Raw genomic sequence first — 14,916 nt, 5'->3', positions numbered from 1 at the left:
ACGACAGCGAGCACCGTAGTACATAATGCTAGCCCTGGGTTAAGTTCTCTCTCTTAGATATGCCTGTGCAGGGGTTTGCAGGATCTGATCAGGAATAATAAGCTGAGTTTCTCAGAGGCTGAAAATATTGTCTCTCCAGCTACAGCTACATAGTCTGCAACCAACTACACAATTCTACCCTCAACATCCTGTGTCATAAAGTCACATAGTATAGAAACAGACTCCCTGGTCACCTAACTAGTCCATTCCGACCAAGTTTCCCAAACTAAACTAGTCTCACTTACCGCCTTTTGTCCCATATTCCTCTAAACCTTTCCTGTTCATGTACCTGTCCAAATGTCTTTTAAATGGTGTAACAGAACCTGCATCTGGCAGCTCATTCCATATACGTGCCACCCACTGTGAGAAAAGGTTGCCCCTCAGGTCCCTTTTAAATTTTCTTCCTCACTTTAAAAATATGCCCCCAAATTTGCACACCCCATCCTCCGGAAAAGACCATTGCTATTCACCTTATTTACATCCCTCATGATTTCATAAACCTTTCTAGGGTCACCCCTCAACCTCCTGTGAAAAAAGTCCCAGCCTCTCGTTATAACTCAAACCATCCAATCCTGGCAACACCCTGGTAAATCTTTTCTGAACACTCTCCAATTTAATAACATCCTTCCTATGATAGGGAGAACAGAACAGTGCAGTGCTCCATAAGTGGCCTCATCAATGTCACGGATAACCTCAACACAACATCCCAACTCCTAAATCAAAGGTTTGAGCAATGAGGCAACTGTTCCAAACACCTTCTTAACTAGCCTGTCTACCTATAACTCAACTTGCAAAGAACTACATGTCTGAACCTCTAAAGGTCTTACCTCCGAAGGAAACTCTCCTGTCCGAGCTGCCTTCTCACCCTCACCAATGAGGACGCGGAGAGCAGCATCCGCTGCTTCCTGTTTCGCCTGTTTTTTGCTGCTGGAGCTCACCGGAGGGAACCAACGACCACCAACCTTTGCCTGGTAGGTAAACCTGCAGCGATATATAAGCAGGCAAAATAATGACAGTCTTTCTGAATTCACCACAGAATATTGAGAGCGCCATCAAAATGATAGCACCTACTTTTCTCCTAGCTTTCTGCTCAAGCACCATCGCCACAGGCATTTGGCAACTTGTGTGTGAGGTTGACATGGTTAATGGAGGCATGAGGACGGTCCCTAATCAAGAGCAGGGAAGTTAGGCTGCACTGGACATAATGTTGGTTAGGTCACAACTAGAGCATGATGTACTTTCTGGGATCGACGTAGGAGACATGATTGCACTAGAGAAGGTGCAGAGGAGATATATCAGGATGTTGCCGTGGGCTGCAGAATTTCAGGGAGATTGAATAGACCAGGGTTGTTTAACTTGGAGAATGAGGGGGGGGGAGCATATATGGGGTAGACAGGAAGGAAGGCTACCCCTTGAAGAAGTGATTAATCTATACCCACTGGTCATTAAAGGTGAGGGGCAGGAAGTTGAGAGGGGTGTGAGCAAAAACTTTTTCCACTCACAGGGCAGAGGAATCGAGAACTCACTGTAAGGTTGGCAGAAACAGAACCCTTGTAACGTTTAAGTAATATTTAGATGTGCACTTGCAATGCTAAGACATTCAAGGCTGTGGGCCTAGTGCAGGAAAATGGGATTAGGATAGGGGTTGTTTTTTGACTGGCGCAGACATGGTGGGCTGAAGTGCCATCTTCTATGCTGTAGACCTCTCTGACCCTATGGTTGCACGGGTGATTGCAAACTCAATCAATCAAAAAACTGAAAAACTGTAACATCCAGGAAAGACTGAGCAGGTTGGAGTCCTTTTCCCCTAGAAAGGAGAAGATTGAGGAATGATTGGACAGAAGACTAGAAGGTTTGACAGGGTGAAGGTAAAGAAGGTATTTGCACCTGTGACTGAAACCAGAATTGGAGTCACAAGTGCACCGGGATCGGTCATAAATTCAAACCATAACAGTTATACAGCACGGAAACACCCTTCAGTCCAACTTGGTTATGCCGACCAGATATCCGAAACTAATCCAGTCCCATTTGCCAGCATGTGGCCCTAATCCTTCTATACCCTTCTTATTCATGTACCCATCCTGATGCCTTTCAAATATTGTAATTGTACCAGCCTCCACCACTTCCTTTGGCAACTCATTCCATACACACACCACCCGAGTGAAAAAATTGTCCCTTATGTCCCTTTTAAATCTTTCCCCTCTCATCTTAAACCTGAGCCCCTCTAATTTTGGAGGCCCCCACCCCTGGGAAAAGATCTCAGCTAATCACCCTATCCATGTCCCTCATAATTTTATAAACCTCTCTAAGGCCACCCCTCAGCCTCTGAATCTCCAGGGAAAATAGCTGCAGTCTATTCAGACTCTACCAAGCGCTTCAGCTCTCCAAACCAGACATCATTGTAAATCTTTTCTGAACCCTTTCAAGTTTCACAACATCTTTCCTATAGTAGGGAGACCAAAATTGCATGCAGTATTCCAAAAATGGTCTAACCAATGTCCTGTACAGCTGCAACATGTCCTCTGAACTCTGAGACTCTATGCAATGGCCAGTAAAGGCAAGCATACCAAATGCCTTTTTCACTCTCCTATCTACCTGCTATTCCATTTCCAACAAACCTATGAACTGGCACTCCAAAGTCTCTTTGTTCAGCAACACTCCCCAAGACCTTAACATTAAGTGTATAAGTCCTGCCCTGGCTTGCCTTTCCAAAATGCAGCACCTCACATTTATCTAAATCAAACTCCATCTGTCATTCACCAACCCATTGGCCAAACTGATCAACATCCCATTGTACTCTGGAGGTAGCGCTCTTCGCTGTCTACTACCCCCTCCAATTTTAGTGCCATCTGCAAACTTACAAACCGCACCTCCTATGTTTACATTTAAATAGTTTATACAAGTGACAAAAAGCAGTGGACTCAGCACAGATCCTTGTGGTACACTGTTGTTCACAGGCCTCCTGTCTGAAAAGCAACCCTCCGCCACCACCCTCCACCTTCAAGGCAGTTCTGTATCCAAAAGGCTAGTTCTCCCTCAATTCATGGAGATCTAACCTTGCTAACCAGTCTATCATGAGGAACTTTGTCAAATGCCTTTCTGAAGTCCATACAGATCATGTCCACTGCTCTGCCTTCATCAATCCTCTTCCCTACTTCAAAACACTCAATCAAATTAGTGAGACAAAATCTCTTATGCACAAAGCCATGTTGACTATCCCTAACTAGTCCTTGCCTTTCCAAATACATGTAAAACCTGTCCCTCAGGATCCCCTCCAACAACCTGCTCACCAATGTTCTATCCAATAATTGAGAAGTGCTGAGATTGTGGAAGGAGTGGCTGAAGGGAAAGCAGAAATGCAACAAAGAGATAGCTATATAAATGAATGACAGGAAAGGAATGGGAGATCATTTTAATAGTATCATGAAATGAACTGAGAAGGCAGTCTGCAGAAATTGCAAATGCTTTATATTTCCCCAAGATCTTTCACACAGAGGACTACTGAGATATAGAACGCATTGCTTGCAAAGTAGATTCAGGTTGGTTATAGGAAGTAAAACTGAGGTGTGGCATTCAACTGGTTGCCCTTCAAAGACCTAGAAAAATCAGCTCCTCCTGTGATCCAGGTTTCTGTGACTCTAACTGACAAAAACTCAAGACAATATGGAAAGAGAAGCAACCTTGGGTTTGCCAAACAGCAATTTTAAGAGTGTAGATTCTTTTTGCTGCCAAATCCCCACTACCACACACCCACAAACACCTTGAGGTTAGTCTTAATATGCTGACATGTTAACAGAAATAGTACCAAATTCAGCTTTTGTTCCCAGCCACGCCATGTGGCATAAGGTATCAAGCAGTTTGATCATGTCGCTCATTTCGTACATGCACACTATTGGGTTAGTAAGCTCTCAGACGTCAGCAATGTGCGATGTTCTTAAATTTATCACCTTAAAATGCTCCCCTCACACATAAGCAGGCCTGCCATTATTTCACTGCAGGTGTGGTATAGTTTAAAAGCTCTCTCCCAGGCACAATCCAATTTCTGAAGGACAGAATTTACAAATGCTTGGGGTGCTTTTGTTTTAAAAACAAATCTAGTTCATCAAAACACAAATTCCAGAGGCTGTGGGCCATTTCAATGAAAACTCAGTGGAGAGCTAACAGTTGCAGCCAGTGTAGAAGACGTTTATGGGAATGGTACTGGGGTGGTAAGATTTTAATCATGAAGAAGTGGCTGCAGAAACTGGGAATGTTATACTCAGAGCAGAGAAGGTTCCACAGAGATGTAATAGATGTGTTAAAAACGCAGTGAGTTACTATGATTCAGAGTGCTCTGTACTCTGCCTGAAAGCAGGTGGAGCAGCAAATTCAATAGTCACTTTGAAAAAGGGGTAGACACCAACCTGGGATCATGTGGCGGCCCTGATTGGTCTATCATCTTGAGCTCGGCTGCAAATCCCTTTGAGCGCGCGTATTCCAGGAGCCCTCCAATGGGGTTCTTGTTCAGGTAGGTGATCAGCTCTCCCAGGCCAGCTGCATGGGCAGCCTCCAAGTCCATGGATGACAGGGACAGAACAGAACCTTGAGCAACAGAATTCTCCATGTTTGTGTCTGAGGGCTACAAGACAGGGGAAAAAATGTTACCACCAGTGAGGCTAATCAGTACAATACAATGGAAAAAAGGTGGGAACCCGAAAGACAAACAGAAATGAGGGACAAAAATTCTAAAGCTCTGTGTCTTCAGCGTTTCAGTCAAATACATTTTTGAGGGGATCTCTATTCAAACAAGATGATGAGATCTTGAAGACATAACTGAATGAATTTGTAGGACCTCAGGTTAACGACAGATTAGGTTGGGATGCAGCTTGATTTCTTAATTTCGCCAAGAGGTAGAATCATTCCAAACTCAGACAATGCGCAGGCAGCTACATAACACAGAAAGCTGTTCTGCCCAAGTAAAGGTTCCTGTGAAAGGACAAGCCTGCAGGTTGCCCTTCTCCTCAACAGAGGATCAATGCACAGTGGCAACATGACATATTCTCATACAAGCATTGAAGTAACCACTTTAGAAAGGGGAGCACGGGGAGGAGGAATTTCAGAAAAAGACAGCGTGAGGATTACTGAAGGAGAACGTTAGCTTCTGGTGTTGGCCCTTCAGCAGGTCAAATGCCTGAAGCCTCAAGACTGCTTGACAGTCAGTGTGCAACATTGCCGACAGCTCAGTACAGATATTTCTGCTACAATGCGTGTTTCGTTAACATGAGTTAGCTGTAATGTAGTGGATTGGGGATACTATTTGGATAACACAAACTTTCTGCTGTACAGCTATAGTGATTTTCTACAGCGGTTTCCCTACAACGTGATTTTCTATTGTACAAGGTCACACAAGAACACAACTATCATATTATAGGAGAACTACCTGTACTACAGCAGCCTTGTGAAATTCTAGACTGGGAAGAGCAAACTGAATACGTGGATGTTACGCTGGTAACTGGTCACTTCTGTACTCCACGTGCTTCTCTTTGACCCCCTCAGCCCACACCCACACTATAATCATTGGTGGCAGAATAAACAACACCACAGCCACATTGATCCACAGCCTACCTTTGAAGGAAAGGGAGGAGAATTTCCCAAGAGATTGACGACAGCAGCCTTTGCTGCTAACATCTTGGCCAGCTTCTTGCTGTTAGCTGTAGCTGTCGGGAAGGTCTCATTCCCCAGTTTAACCATGATGGTGAATCTATAGAGGGGTTAAAAGCAGAATGTCATGACTGACTACAGAATGCAGCAAAACAGGTCATACTGTAAACAAATGGCTTATTTTCAAGAGCGTTACAATACACGCCAAGGTATCAATAATCTGTAGGGTCCCAAATATCCCTTTATGATTTAGTATAAAGAAGTAATTGGATTTTCCTGGAGGTTAGAAGCCACATACCCAATCATTTAAATGTCAGGAGTTAAATTCACAAGAGTATGTTAATAGGTATGTGATTAACAACTAGTCTGGTGCCACATCAGTTCATTCATCAGCTCCACAGTAAAGTAAGAGCTCTCTTTCACAACGAGCTAGAAGGCTGTGGTACAGTCCCTGTTCGGAGGCTCAAACACAAATCCAGGATGACACTCGGTGTTGTATTGAGGGAGTGTTGCATGATTGCAGTAGTTGTCTTTTGGATAAGACTTTAACCAAAGGCTCTATCTACCCACAAGCTAATTTTTTAAAAGATCCGTTCATGGAAAATGGGTGTTGCTGGCTGGCCAGCATTTATTGCCCTGTCCAGCTGGCCTCGAGATGGTGGTGGCGAACTGCTGTCTTGAACCATTACAGTTAATGCTGTAGGTAGGGAATTCCAAGATTTTGACCCATCGTCACTGAAGGAAGAGTGAAATATTTCCATGTTAGGATGATAAGCAGCTTGGAGAGGAACTTGCAAGGTGATGTTCCCATGCATCTGTTGCCCTAGTTCTTCAAGATGGAAGTGGATTGCAAGGCGCTGTCTAAGGAGCCTTGATGAATTTCTGCAGTGCATCTTGTAGTTGGTACACACTGATTGAGTATCGGCAGGAAGAATGAATGTTTGTTGAAGCCAAACAAGTGGCTGCTTTGTGTTGAATGGTCAAGCTTGAGTGTGTTGGAGCTGGAGCCATCCCGGCAAGTGGGAAATATTCCAATATACTCCTGACTTGTGCCTTGTTAATGCCAGACAAACTTTGGGATGTCAGAAAGGGAGTTACTCACTGCAGGATTCCTAGCATCTGACGTGCTCTTCTAGCCACTGTATTTAAATGGTAAATCAGTTCAGTTTCTTGACAATGGTAACCTTCAGGATGTTGGTTAGTGCGTGATTCAGCGCTAGTTGGATTGCCTCTTGTCGGAAATGGTCATTGCCTGGCATTAGTGTGGCACGAATGTTACTTGTTATTTGTCAGCACAAGGCTGGATATTGCGCAGATCTTGTTACATTGGAACATAGTTTCAGTATCTGAGGAGCAATGAATGGTGCCGAGAGTTGTGCAAACCTCACAAAATCTTCTCATGTGCGGCAAAATCTTTTACAGAAGTTGGTTTGCATGTGGAATGAACTTCCTGAGGAAGTGGTGAATGTGGGTATAATTACAACGTTTAAAAGGCATTTGGATCGATATTTGAAGAGGAAGAAAAAAAACAAAGTTGCTGGAAAAGCTCAGCAGGTCTGGCAGCATATGTGAAGGGGAAAACAGGGTTAATGTTTCGGGTCCGGTGACCCTTCCTCGGCTGTGTTTGAATAGGAAGAGTTTGTAGGGACACAGGCGAGTGGGACTAGTTTAGTTTGGAATCATGTTTGACACGGGCTAATTGGACTGAAGGGTCCGTTTCTGTGCTGTACGGCGGGGTGCAGTGAGAGCTCGGCAGCATTTATTGCCCATTCCTAATTGCCCAGGGGCAGTTAAGCATCAACCACATTGCTGTGGGTCTGGAGTCACACGTAGGTTAGACCTTCCCTAAGGGACATTGGTAAACCAAATGGAACAAAAAAAAAGTTGCTGGAAAAGCTCAGCAGGTCTGCCAGTTTCTGTGAAGGAAAAAAACAGAGTTAACGTTTCAGGTCTGGTGACCCTTCCTCAAAACTGGTGGCGGCTTGGGAAAACATCAGTTTATATGTAGATAAAAAGGGAGGGGGGTGGGGTAGGTAGTAAATGATAGGATAAAGTCTACAGAGAGACAGAGACAGAGACAGAGACAGAGACAGAGAGAGAGAGAGAGAGAAAGAAGAGCATTTGGACAAAGAGTTGCTAACGATCAGGCTGGGAGGGTGAACAGTTGTTAATGGGGACTATTACTGACTAACAACGGTGGCCTGTAATGGCAAGCTATGTGGTAACAAGGCCTGGGACATGGGAGAGTTTCGGCTCCTCTCTCTGTAGACTCTAGAATAGATTCACAACCCAATCCCCACCCCATCCCTTTTTTCTGTATATAAACAGACATTTTCCCAGCCAGTATCAGTTCTGAGAAAAGGGTCACTGGACCTGAAACATTAACTTTAATTTTTTTTCCTTCACAGATGCTGCCACACTTGCTCAGCTCTTCCAGCAAACTTGTGTTTTTGTTCCTGATTTATAGCATCCGCAGTTCTTTCGGTTTTTATTTAGTAAACCAGATGGGTTTTTCCAACAATCAACAATGGATTCACAGTCATTAGACATTTAATTCCAGATTTTTTTTATTATTGAATTCAAATTCCAAATCTGCCATGACAGGATTTGAAACCAATTCTGCAGAACACTCCCTGGGTCTCTGGATTAACAGTCCAGCGACACCACTAAGCCATCATCTCCCCTTACATCTCCCTATGTTTGTGGGAACATGTTGGGAACAAACTAGTTGCCATGTTATTTCAGGTTCCAGTGACTATGCTTCAGAACTATTTCAAATGACTGCAAAGTGCTTTGGAAATGTCCTGAGCTTGCAAAAGGCACTGTGGAAGTCAAGTTCTCGTATTTAAAAGGAAATAAAGGCAGATATACAGGAAGTGCCCTTGCTTCAGTTATTTTTAGCCAATGCCCAGTCAGAGACACTGATCTTAAAGGGGTTGGAAGATGGATTGAAAGAAGTTGTCTCATTGTAACAACCAGTCTTAAAGGAGTGGCGAGGACACAAGCTTTAAAGTACAATAACTATACTCAACCTAGTTTCTGCATGCTATAGAATGGTTCCTTATGCTTTCTAGTATCTAACTATACCCTTGCTTTGAAAATTCATCTCAAGCTAAATAAACCCATTCTAGTTTGAGCTAACACCAAACAGAACTCCGGTTTCCATTCTAGAGACATGAGGGAATGCACATTCCAGTGTGCATATTTGCAACTAAGAAAATAACTCTAGCCTACAGAGAGAGCAACCTTAAGTGATATAGCTCAATTTCTCACACCTAAATTCAACAAGACTCAGGTAACCACTGTGTAGAAATCTCTAGCGACTACAAAGGTTATGGTATGTCCATGTCTGCCTAATTTTTTCCCCCTCCGGATGTAAAACACAAATAGCATTCTCAGTACATATGCATTTCACTCTGTATTTAACCCTGTGCTATCCCTGTCCTGGCAGGGTTTAATGGGGACAGTGCAGAGGCTGCCTTACTCTGTATCTAACCCTGTGCTATCCCCGTCATGGGAACACTCGATGGGAAGGTTACATTGGGACTTGTATAAGACACTAGTTCACTCTTGGCTGGAGTGTTGTGCCCAGTTGTAGGCACCACATCCTAGCGAGATGTGAAAGCAATGAAGAGGCTGCACAAGAATGATTCATTTGAATGAATCAAGAATGAATCATTTACAAGAATGATCCAGGATTATTACAAAAAGACTGGAGAATTTCCTTGGAGAAATTGTGACTGTGAGGTAATGTGACAACGGTATTCAAGCCATGAAGGATCTGGTCATAGCAGATTGGGCAGTGTTGTTCAAACCAACAGCACTTCTCACCCAGGGAACCTGGGTGAAAATTTAGGGGTTCCAAACATTGTTGAATGTAGTTAGGAGTAGTTTTCACTTATTGAGCATGCCTTGATCAATCACCACTCACCTCATGCTGCCAGCTTCCCTTCCTACACCCCTAACATCCTCCCATTGTCCTTCTAAGACAGTTGGTGAAAAGGCAAAGTGAACACCTACCCTTAAGTACAGTCTCTCGCGCAAGATTCAAGGTTTGGCCCGCAGTCAATCAATTAGCTTACAGTCTCCAGTAGAAAAAGTGCTGAGTTTTGTTAAAGGGGCCACACAGCTGTTTGGGAAGCAGTCTGAGTTCCACAGCAGTCATTGCTGGTTTGTGAAGCTTGTCACCCAAAATCTTGACTCCTGACCCTTCCTGGGGGTCGTGACCCACAGTTTGGGAAGCCCTGGAGATAGGGAGAAATTGTTCCCACTTGTGAAAGTGCTTTCACACAGTGAGTCATTAGGAGTTTAGAACAGTGAGGCAGTGGGGTGGGATGGTGCTCGTATAGAAACTTCTAAAATTCTTGACAAAACAAGACAGGTCAAAGTCAGGAATGACGGTCCCGTTGACTGGGGAGTCCAAAGCCATGAGAAGAAAATGCTTCACCCAGAGCCTGTGCAATTCAAAAGCAGTTGAGGCCAAAATATTGACTCTTTTTAAGGAGATATAGTTCTGAGGCTAAAGGGTATGAGGAGGAAGCAGAAACACGGTACTGAATTGGATGATCAGGAATAATGATATTGAACTGTGAAGCAGGCCCAAGGCCTGAACAAGCCGACTCCTGCTCCAATTTTCGATGTTTCTATGTTTAGTCCTAGAATTACCAACAAGTCCAAAAATATAACCACACCTTGTTATTCACATCTTACACTTAAAAGGCTACAGCCTGAGATTGGCAAAGTTCCCTTTATCAGCATTTCAAACCCCCAGAAAGTAAAACAACCAGAATTTTATTTTCTAAAAAAAACCCATCTTCCTTAAAAAGATATTTCTGGAGCCTTGGAGCTCACGTTTCTGAAGTCACGTACCTAGGATCATGGGGAGGGCCACTCTGTGAAACCAGCTGAAATTCACATGCATTGCCTGACTTCTGTGCATATTCCATTAACATGCAGACTGGATTTTTCCCTACAGGCAGCGTGGGTTGAGACCCGGTACACGGTTCAGTCTTAATTTCACTTGCAAGAGCTGTACACTGGGAAGGGGGCGGGGTGGAGAGATACAATAACAGGTTTATATTTCAGAGACATACAATCATAGATTTATAGAACACAGGACACTGCAAGAGCCTATTTGGCTTGATGCCGTGTGTATGCCAGTCCACACAGTCTCGTCCCAGTCCAGCTTATTTTATCCTGACAACATGTCCATCTCAGACTTAATCCAGCATTGAAGATCCCAACATGCCACTAACCCTGATATGCAAATTCCTTTCACGCAGACCTACAGAAAAGTTTGCCTGCGGAGAAGTTCCCCTTTTCTCTCAGCTCAGTAGGCGCCCATTGATTGCTTGCTCGTGGGACATTTGACAAGTGATTTTAGAAATAATAATCACAACACAAATCTTCACTCATATGGAGGTAAGAGGTTGCCAGGTTATCATTGTTGAAGGAGTAAAGCAGTCTGCTCATTTCACACCAGCAGCACAGAGAATCACCACCGTCCTCGGTAACACAGCAATCAAAGCCTGCCGGGTTGCTTTGGTTACCCGAGAAGCCAGTCCTGCCCACTGACAAAGGCTTAAAAAAAATGAGAAAGGTTGGAACAGAAACAGTTGCTTTAATACAACAGCCATGGTTTACTGATTCTTGGGCAGCATAGACATGCAGGTGACCTGACTAAAATCTAAAAAACAATGAAAGGGGTTGGTTAATGTGCCTGTTGATGGGCAAGGATCAGGGAGCACAGGTGCAAAATCTGGAAGAGTAGGTAAGACCGGATGTTAGGTGATTAACCATTTCTCAAGTGCTAATAATTGCCTGGATTACACTGCTGCCTAGTGCAATGAATGCTGGTACTCTGCTCCCTTTCAAGAGAGCTGGACCAGTCCCTGACTGCAGCAGAGACTGCACAGCACAGAAAGCAGGTGTGGTGTCCTGGACTTGCTTCCATCCTCTGAGGGACAGGAATTACTCAGAGCATATTTTCGCCGAACGATTACACATTTGAGAGTGTTGTTGTAAGGTGGAAAGATGGCAGGAAGCAGCATTTAGCTGAGTGATGGACCAGTGGCCTTTTTCTGCCTGACAATTACTTACATGACAAGCGTTCAAAAAACTAATGACATTTTATTACAGCAGAATAAGTGGACACAGTTGAAAGATTGTCTCCCCTCTGGAGATGGTTCAAGATGTCAGAGGATCACTCATATTGGCTTAAATACAGTAATTCCACAAATCAGCGAAATGCAGTGGTTTCTAGGACAATCACCTTCAAGGAGCAGGAGCTTGAAATTAAAAATTAATTAAAATTTAACAAAAAAATCCTTTGTTGGTTCCTGGAATCTAACTCACTGCAGAGATTTGTGCCAAAGCCTTTCTGAAATCGGTGTTTACAAAAGGACTACAAAAGGGTGGGGCGTACACCAAAGCCCAATCTATACCAACCTCGCTTGTGACCGGAGGCTCGGGTTGGGGAGAGGATGGAGGAATCTCTATGTCTTCGCCCAGAATCTCTTTCAGCAGTACTTTCAGGGCATTGGTTGCTGCGTCCTTCTTGGCTGTCTTCTTGCTGTTAGCTTCAGCTGGAGGGAATCTCCTGCCATCTATAGCAGCTTGCATTCTGAACCTTTAAATCACAAGGGAAACAAGAGGTTGTCAGTTAAAGCAACATGGCTTTACACAGTGCTTCACCAAACTTCCAGGCATTATGATGGGCAGTCGGAATCATTGAGTCATACAGGACAGAAATGGACCCTTCCATTCAACCAGTCCATGCTGACCATAATCTTAAATAAAACTAGTCCCGCCTATTTGCACTGGGCCCATATCTCTTCTTATTCATGTACTTATCTAAACATCTTTTAAATGGTGTAAATGTACTCACATCCAACACTTCCTCTACAGCTTCATTCTACTCATGAACCACTCATGGTGTATTTAAAAAAAAGGCCCCTCATGTCTTTTTTAAAATCTTTCTCCTCTCACCCTAAAATACACCCTCTACTCTTGAAATCCCCCATCCTATGGAAATGGCATCTGCCATTCACCTTATCTATGCCCCTCATGATTTTATAAACTTATGTAAGTCAACCTCCTACATTCCAGTGAAAAAATTGCCAGCATATCCTGCCAATCCCCATAACTCAAACCCTCCAGAGCTCAGCAACATCCTGGTAAATCTCTTCTGGATACTCTCAATCTTAATAATATCATTTCTATAACAGGGAGACCAGAACTGGACACACTACTCCAGAAGAGGCCTCACCAACATCCTGCACAACCTCAACATAATGTCCCAACTCCTGTAGTCAAAAGGTATAGAGCAATGAAGTCCTTTCCCCCAGGGTAGAGATGTCAATGACACAGGGGCACAAGTTGAAGATAAAAAGGGGCAAATTTAAAGGAGATATGAGGCAAATGTTTTTACACAGAGGATGAGAAGTGCCTGAAATGTGCTGCCAGAGGTGACGTTGGGAGGCGGATACAACAGCAACACGCAAGAGACAACAGGAACTGCAGATTCTGGAGAATCCGAGACAACAACGTGTGGAGCTGGAAGAACACGGCAGCCAAGCAGCATCTTAGCAGCACAAAAGCTGACGTTTCGGGCCTAGATCCTTCATCAGAAAAGGGGGAGGGAGAGAGTTCTGAAATAAATAGGGAGAGGGGGGAGGTGGATAGAACATGGAAAGCGGAGACGAGAGGTGGAGAGGAGACAGACAAGTTAAAGAGGTGGGGATGGAGCCAGTAGATGTGAGTGTAGGTGGGGAGGTAGGGAGAGGATAGATCAGTCTGGGAAGGACAGACAGGCCAAGGGGGCGGGATGAGGTTAGTAGGTAGGAGATGGGGGTGTGGCTTGAGGTGGGGGGAGGGAATAGGTGAGAGGAAGAACAGGTTAGGGAGGGGGGGGGGGGACGAGCTGGGCTGGTTTTGGATGCGGTGGGGGAAGGGGAGAATTTGAAGCTTGTCAAGTCTACATTGATACCATTGGGCTGCAGGGTTCCCAAGCGGAATAGGAGTTGCTGTTCCTGCAACCTTCGGGTGGCATCGTTGTGGTACTGCAGAAGGTCCAGGATGGACATGTCGTCTAAGGAGTTGAAATGGTTTGCGACTGGGAGGTGCAGTTGTTTATTGCGAACCGAGTGTAGGTGCTCTGCAAAGCGGTCCCCAAACCTCCGCTTGGTTTCCCCAATGTAGAGGAGACCACAGCAGGTACAGCATACCACATTGGCAGATGGGCAGGTCTGGGATGGGGGTGAGGGAGGTGGTGTGGGGGCAAGTGTAGCACTTCCTGTGGTTGCAGAGGAAGGTGTCAGGAGTGGTGGGATTGGAGGGGAGTGTGGAGCGGACAAGTGAGTCAAGGAGAGAGTGGTCCCTCCGGAAAGCGGACAACGGTGGGGATGGAAAAATGTCTTTGGTGGCGGGGTCGGATTGTAGATGGGAGTGTCGGAAGATGATGCGTTGTATCGGAGGTAGATGGGGCGGTGAGAGAGGATGAGGGGGATTCTCTCTTGGCAGTTATTGCGGGGGCAGGGTGTGAGGGATGAGTTGCGGGAAATGCAGGAGTCACGGTCAAGGGCATTCTTGGCCACTGCAGTGTGTGGGGGGGGGGGGGGGGGGTGGCGTGTGTGCGGGGGGGGTTGTGCATGTGAGAACAGTTCATCCACTTCACTAATACCTTCCACCCCAACCTCAAGTTCACCTGAAACATTTCCAACACATCCCTCACCTTCCTGGACCTCTGTTTCCATCTCAGGCAACCACCTAGAAACTGATATCCATTTCAAGCTCACCGACTCCCCACAGCTACCTAGAATACACCTCCTCCCACCCACCTTCCCACAAAAATTCCATCCCCTATTCCCAATTCTACCGCATCTTCTCCCAGGCTGAGGCATTCCACTCCCGTACATCTCCGATGTCCTCGTTTTTCAAGGATCGCAACTCCCGGAGAACAGTCATACCGGACTCGAGATGTTGACTGTTTCTGTCAACATTAATGCTGCCATATCTGTTAGGTTTCTCCTGCACTTTCTGTCTTTATCCCAGATCTCCAACACGTGCAGCACTTGGCTTATACCTTACTGGTTCTGATCTGACCTAGATCCTAACCCCGAGTGCCACTTAACTTTCTAAGATCTTTACGCTGTGACTTCCAGATGTTGGACGGGGATGAGGTCTGACAAGACAAGGCATTAGCCCTGGTAGTTATAGTTGCAAAGTTAGGTGCAGTAT

General features: G+C 44.9%; 1 protein-coding gene across 4 annotated transcripts in view; it reads right to left on the bottom strand.

Annotated features, from left to right (window-relative positions):
• The window catches only part of adar (adenosine deaminase RNA specific), a 92,530-nt gene that overhangs the window by 26,271 nt on the left and 51,343 nt on the right, over nucleotides 1-14,916 (bottom strand). For all 4 annotated transcript variants that reach the window (XM_048525540.2, XM_048525538.2, XM_048525541.2 and 1 more), the window contains 5 exons: nucleotides 12,127-12,307; nucleotides 10,549-10,715; nucleotides 5,644-5,779; nucleotides 4,443-4,657; nucleotides 867-1,020 (listed from right to left, as the gene is read on the bottom strand). In XM_048525540.2, the coding sequence (XP_048381497.1) occupies nucleotides 867-1,020; nucleotides 4,443-4,657; nucleotides 5,644-5,779; nucleotides 10,549-10,715; nucleotides 12,127-12,307 (853 nt within the window). The remainder of the gene's footprint in view (nucleotides 1-866; nucleotides 1,021-4,442; nucleotides 4,658-5,643; nucleotides 5,780-10,548; nucleotides 10,716-12,126; nucleotides 12,308-14,916) is intronic.

This window comes from Stegostoma tigrinum, chromosome 47 (assembly GCF_030684315.1).
Source record: "Stegostoma tigrinum isolate sSteTig4 chromosome 47, sSteTig4.hap1, whole genome shotgun sequence".
Classification (NCBI taxonomy): Eukaryota; Metazoa; Chordata; class Chondrichthyes; order Orectolobiformes; family Stegostomatidae; genus Stegostoma; species Stegostoma tigrinum.
The sequence above is the reverse complement of the archived record's forward strand: the minus strand, read 5'-3'. Positions and strand labels throughout refer to the sequence as shown.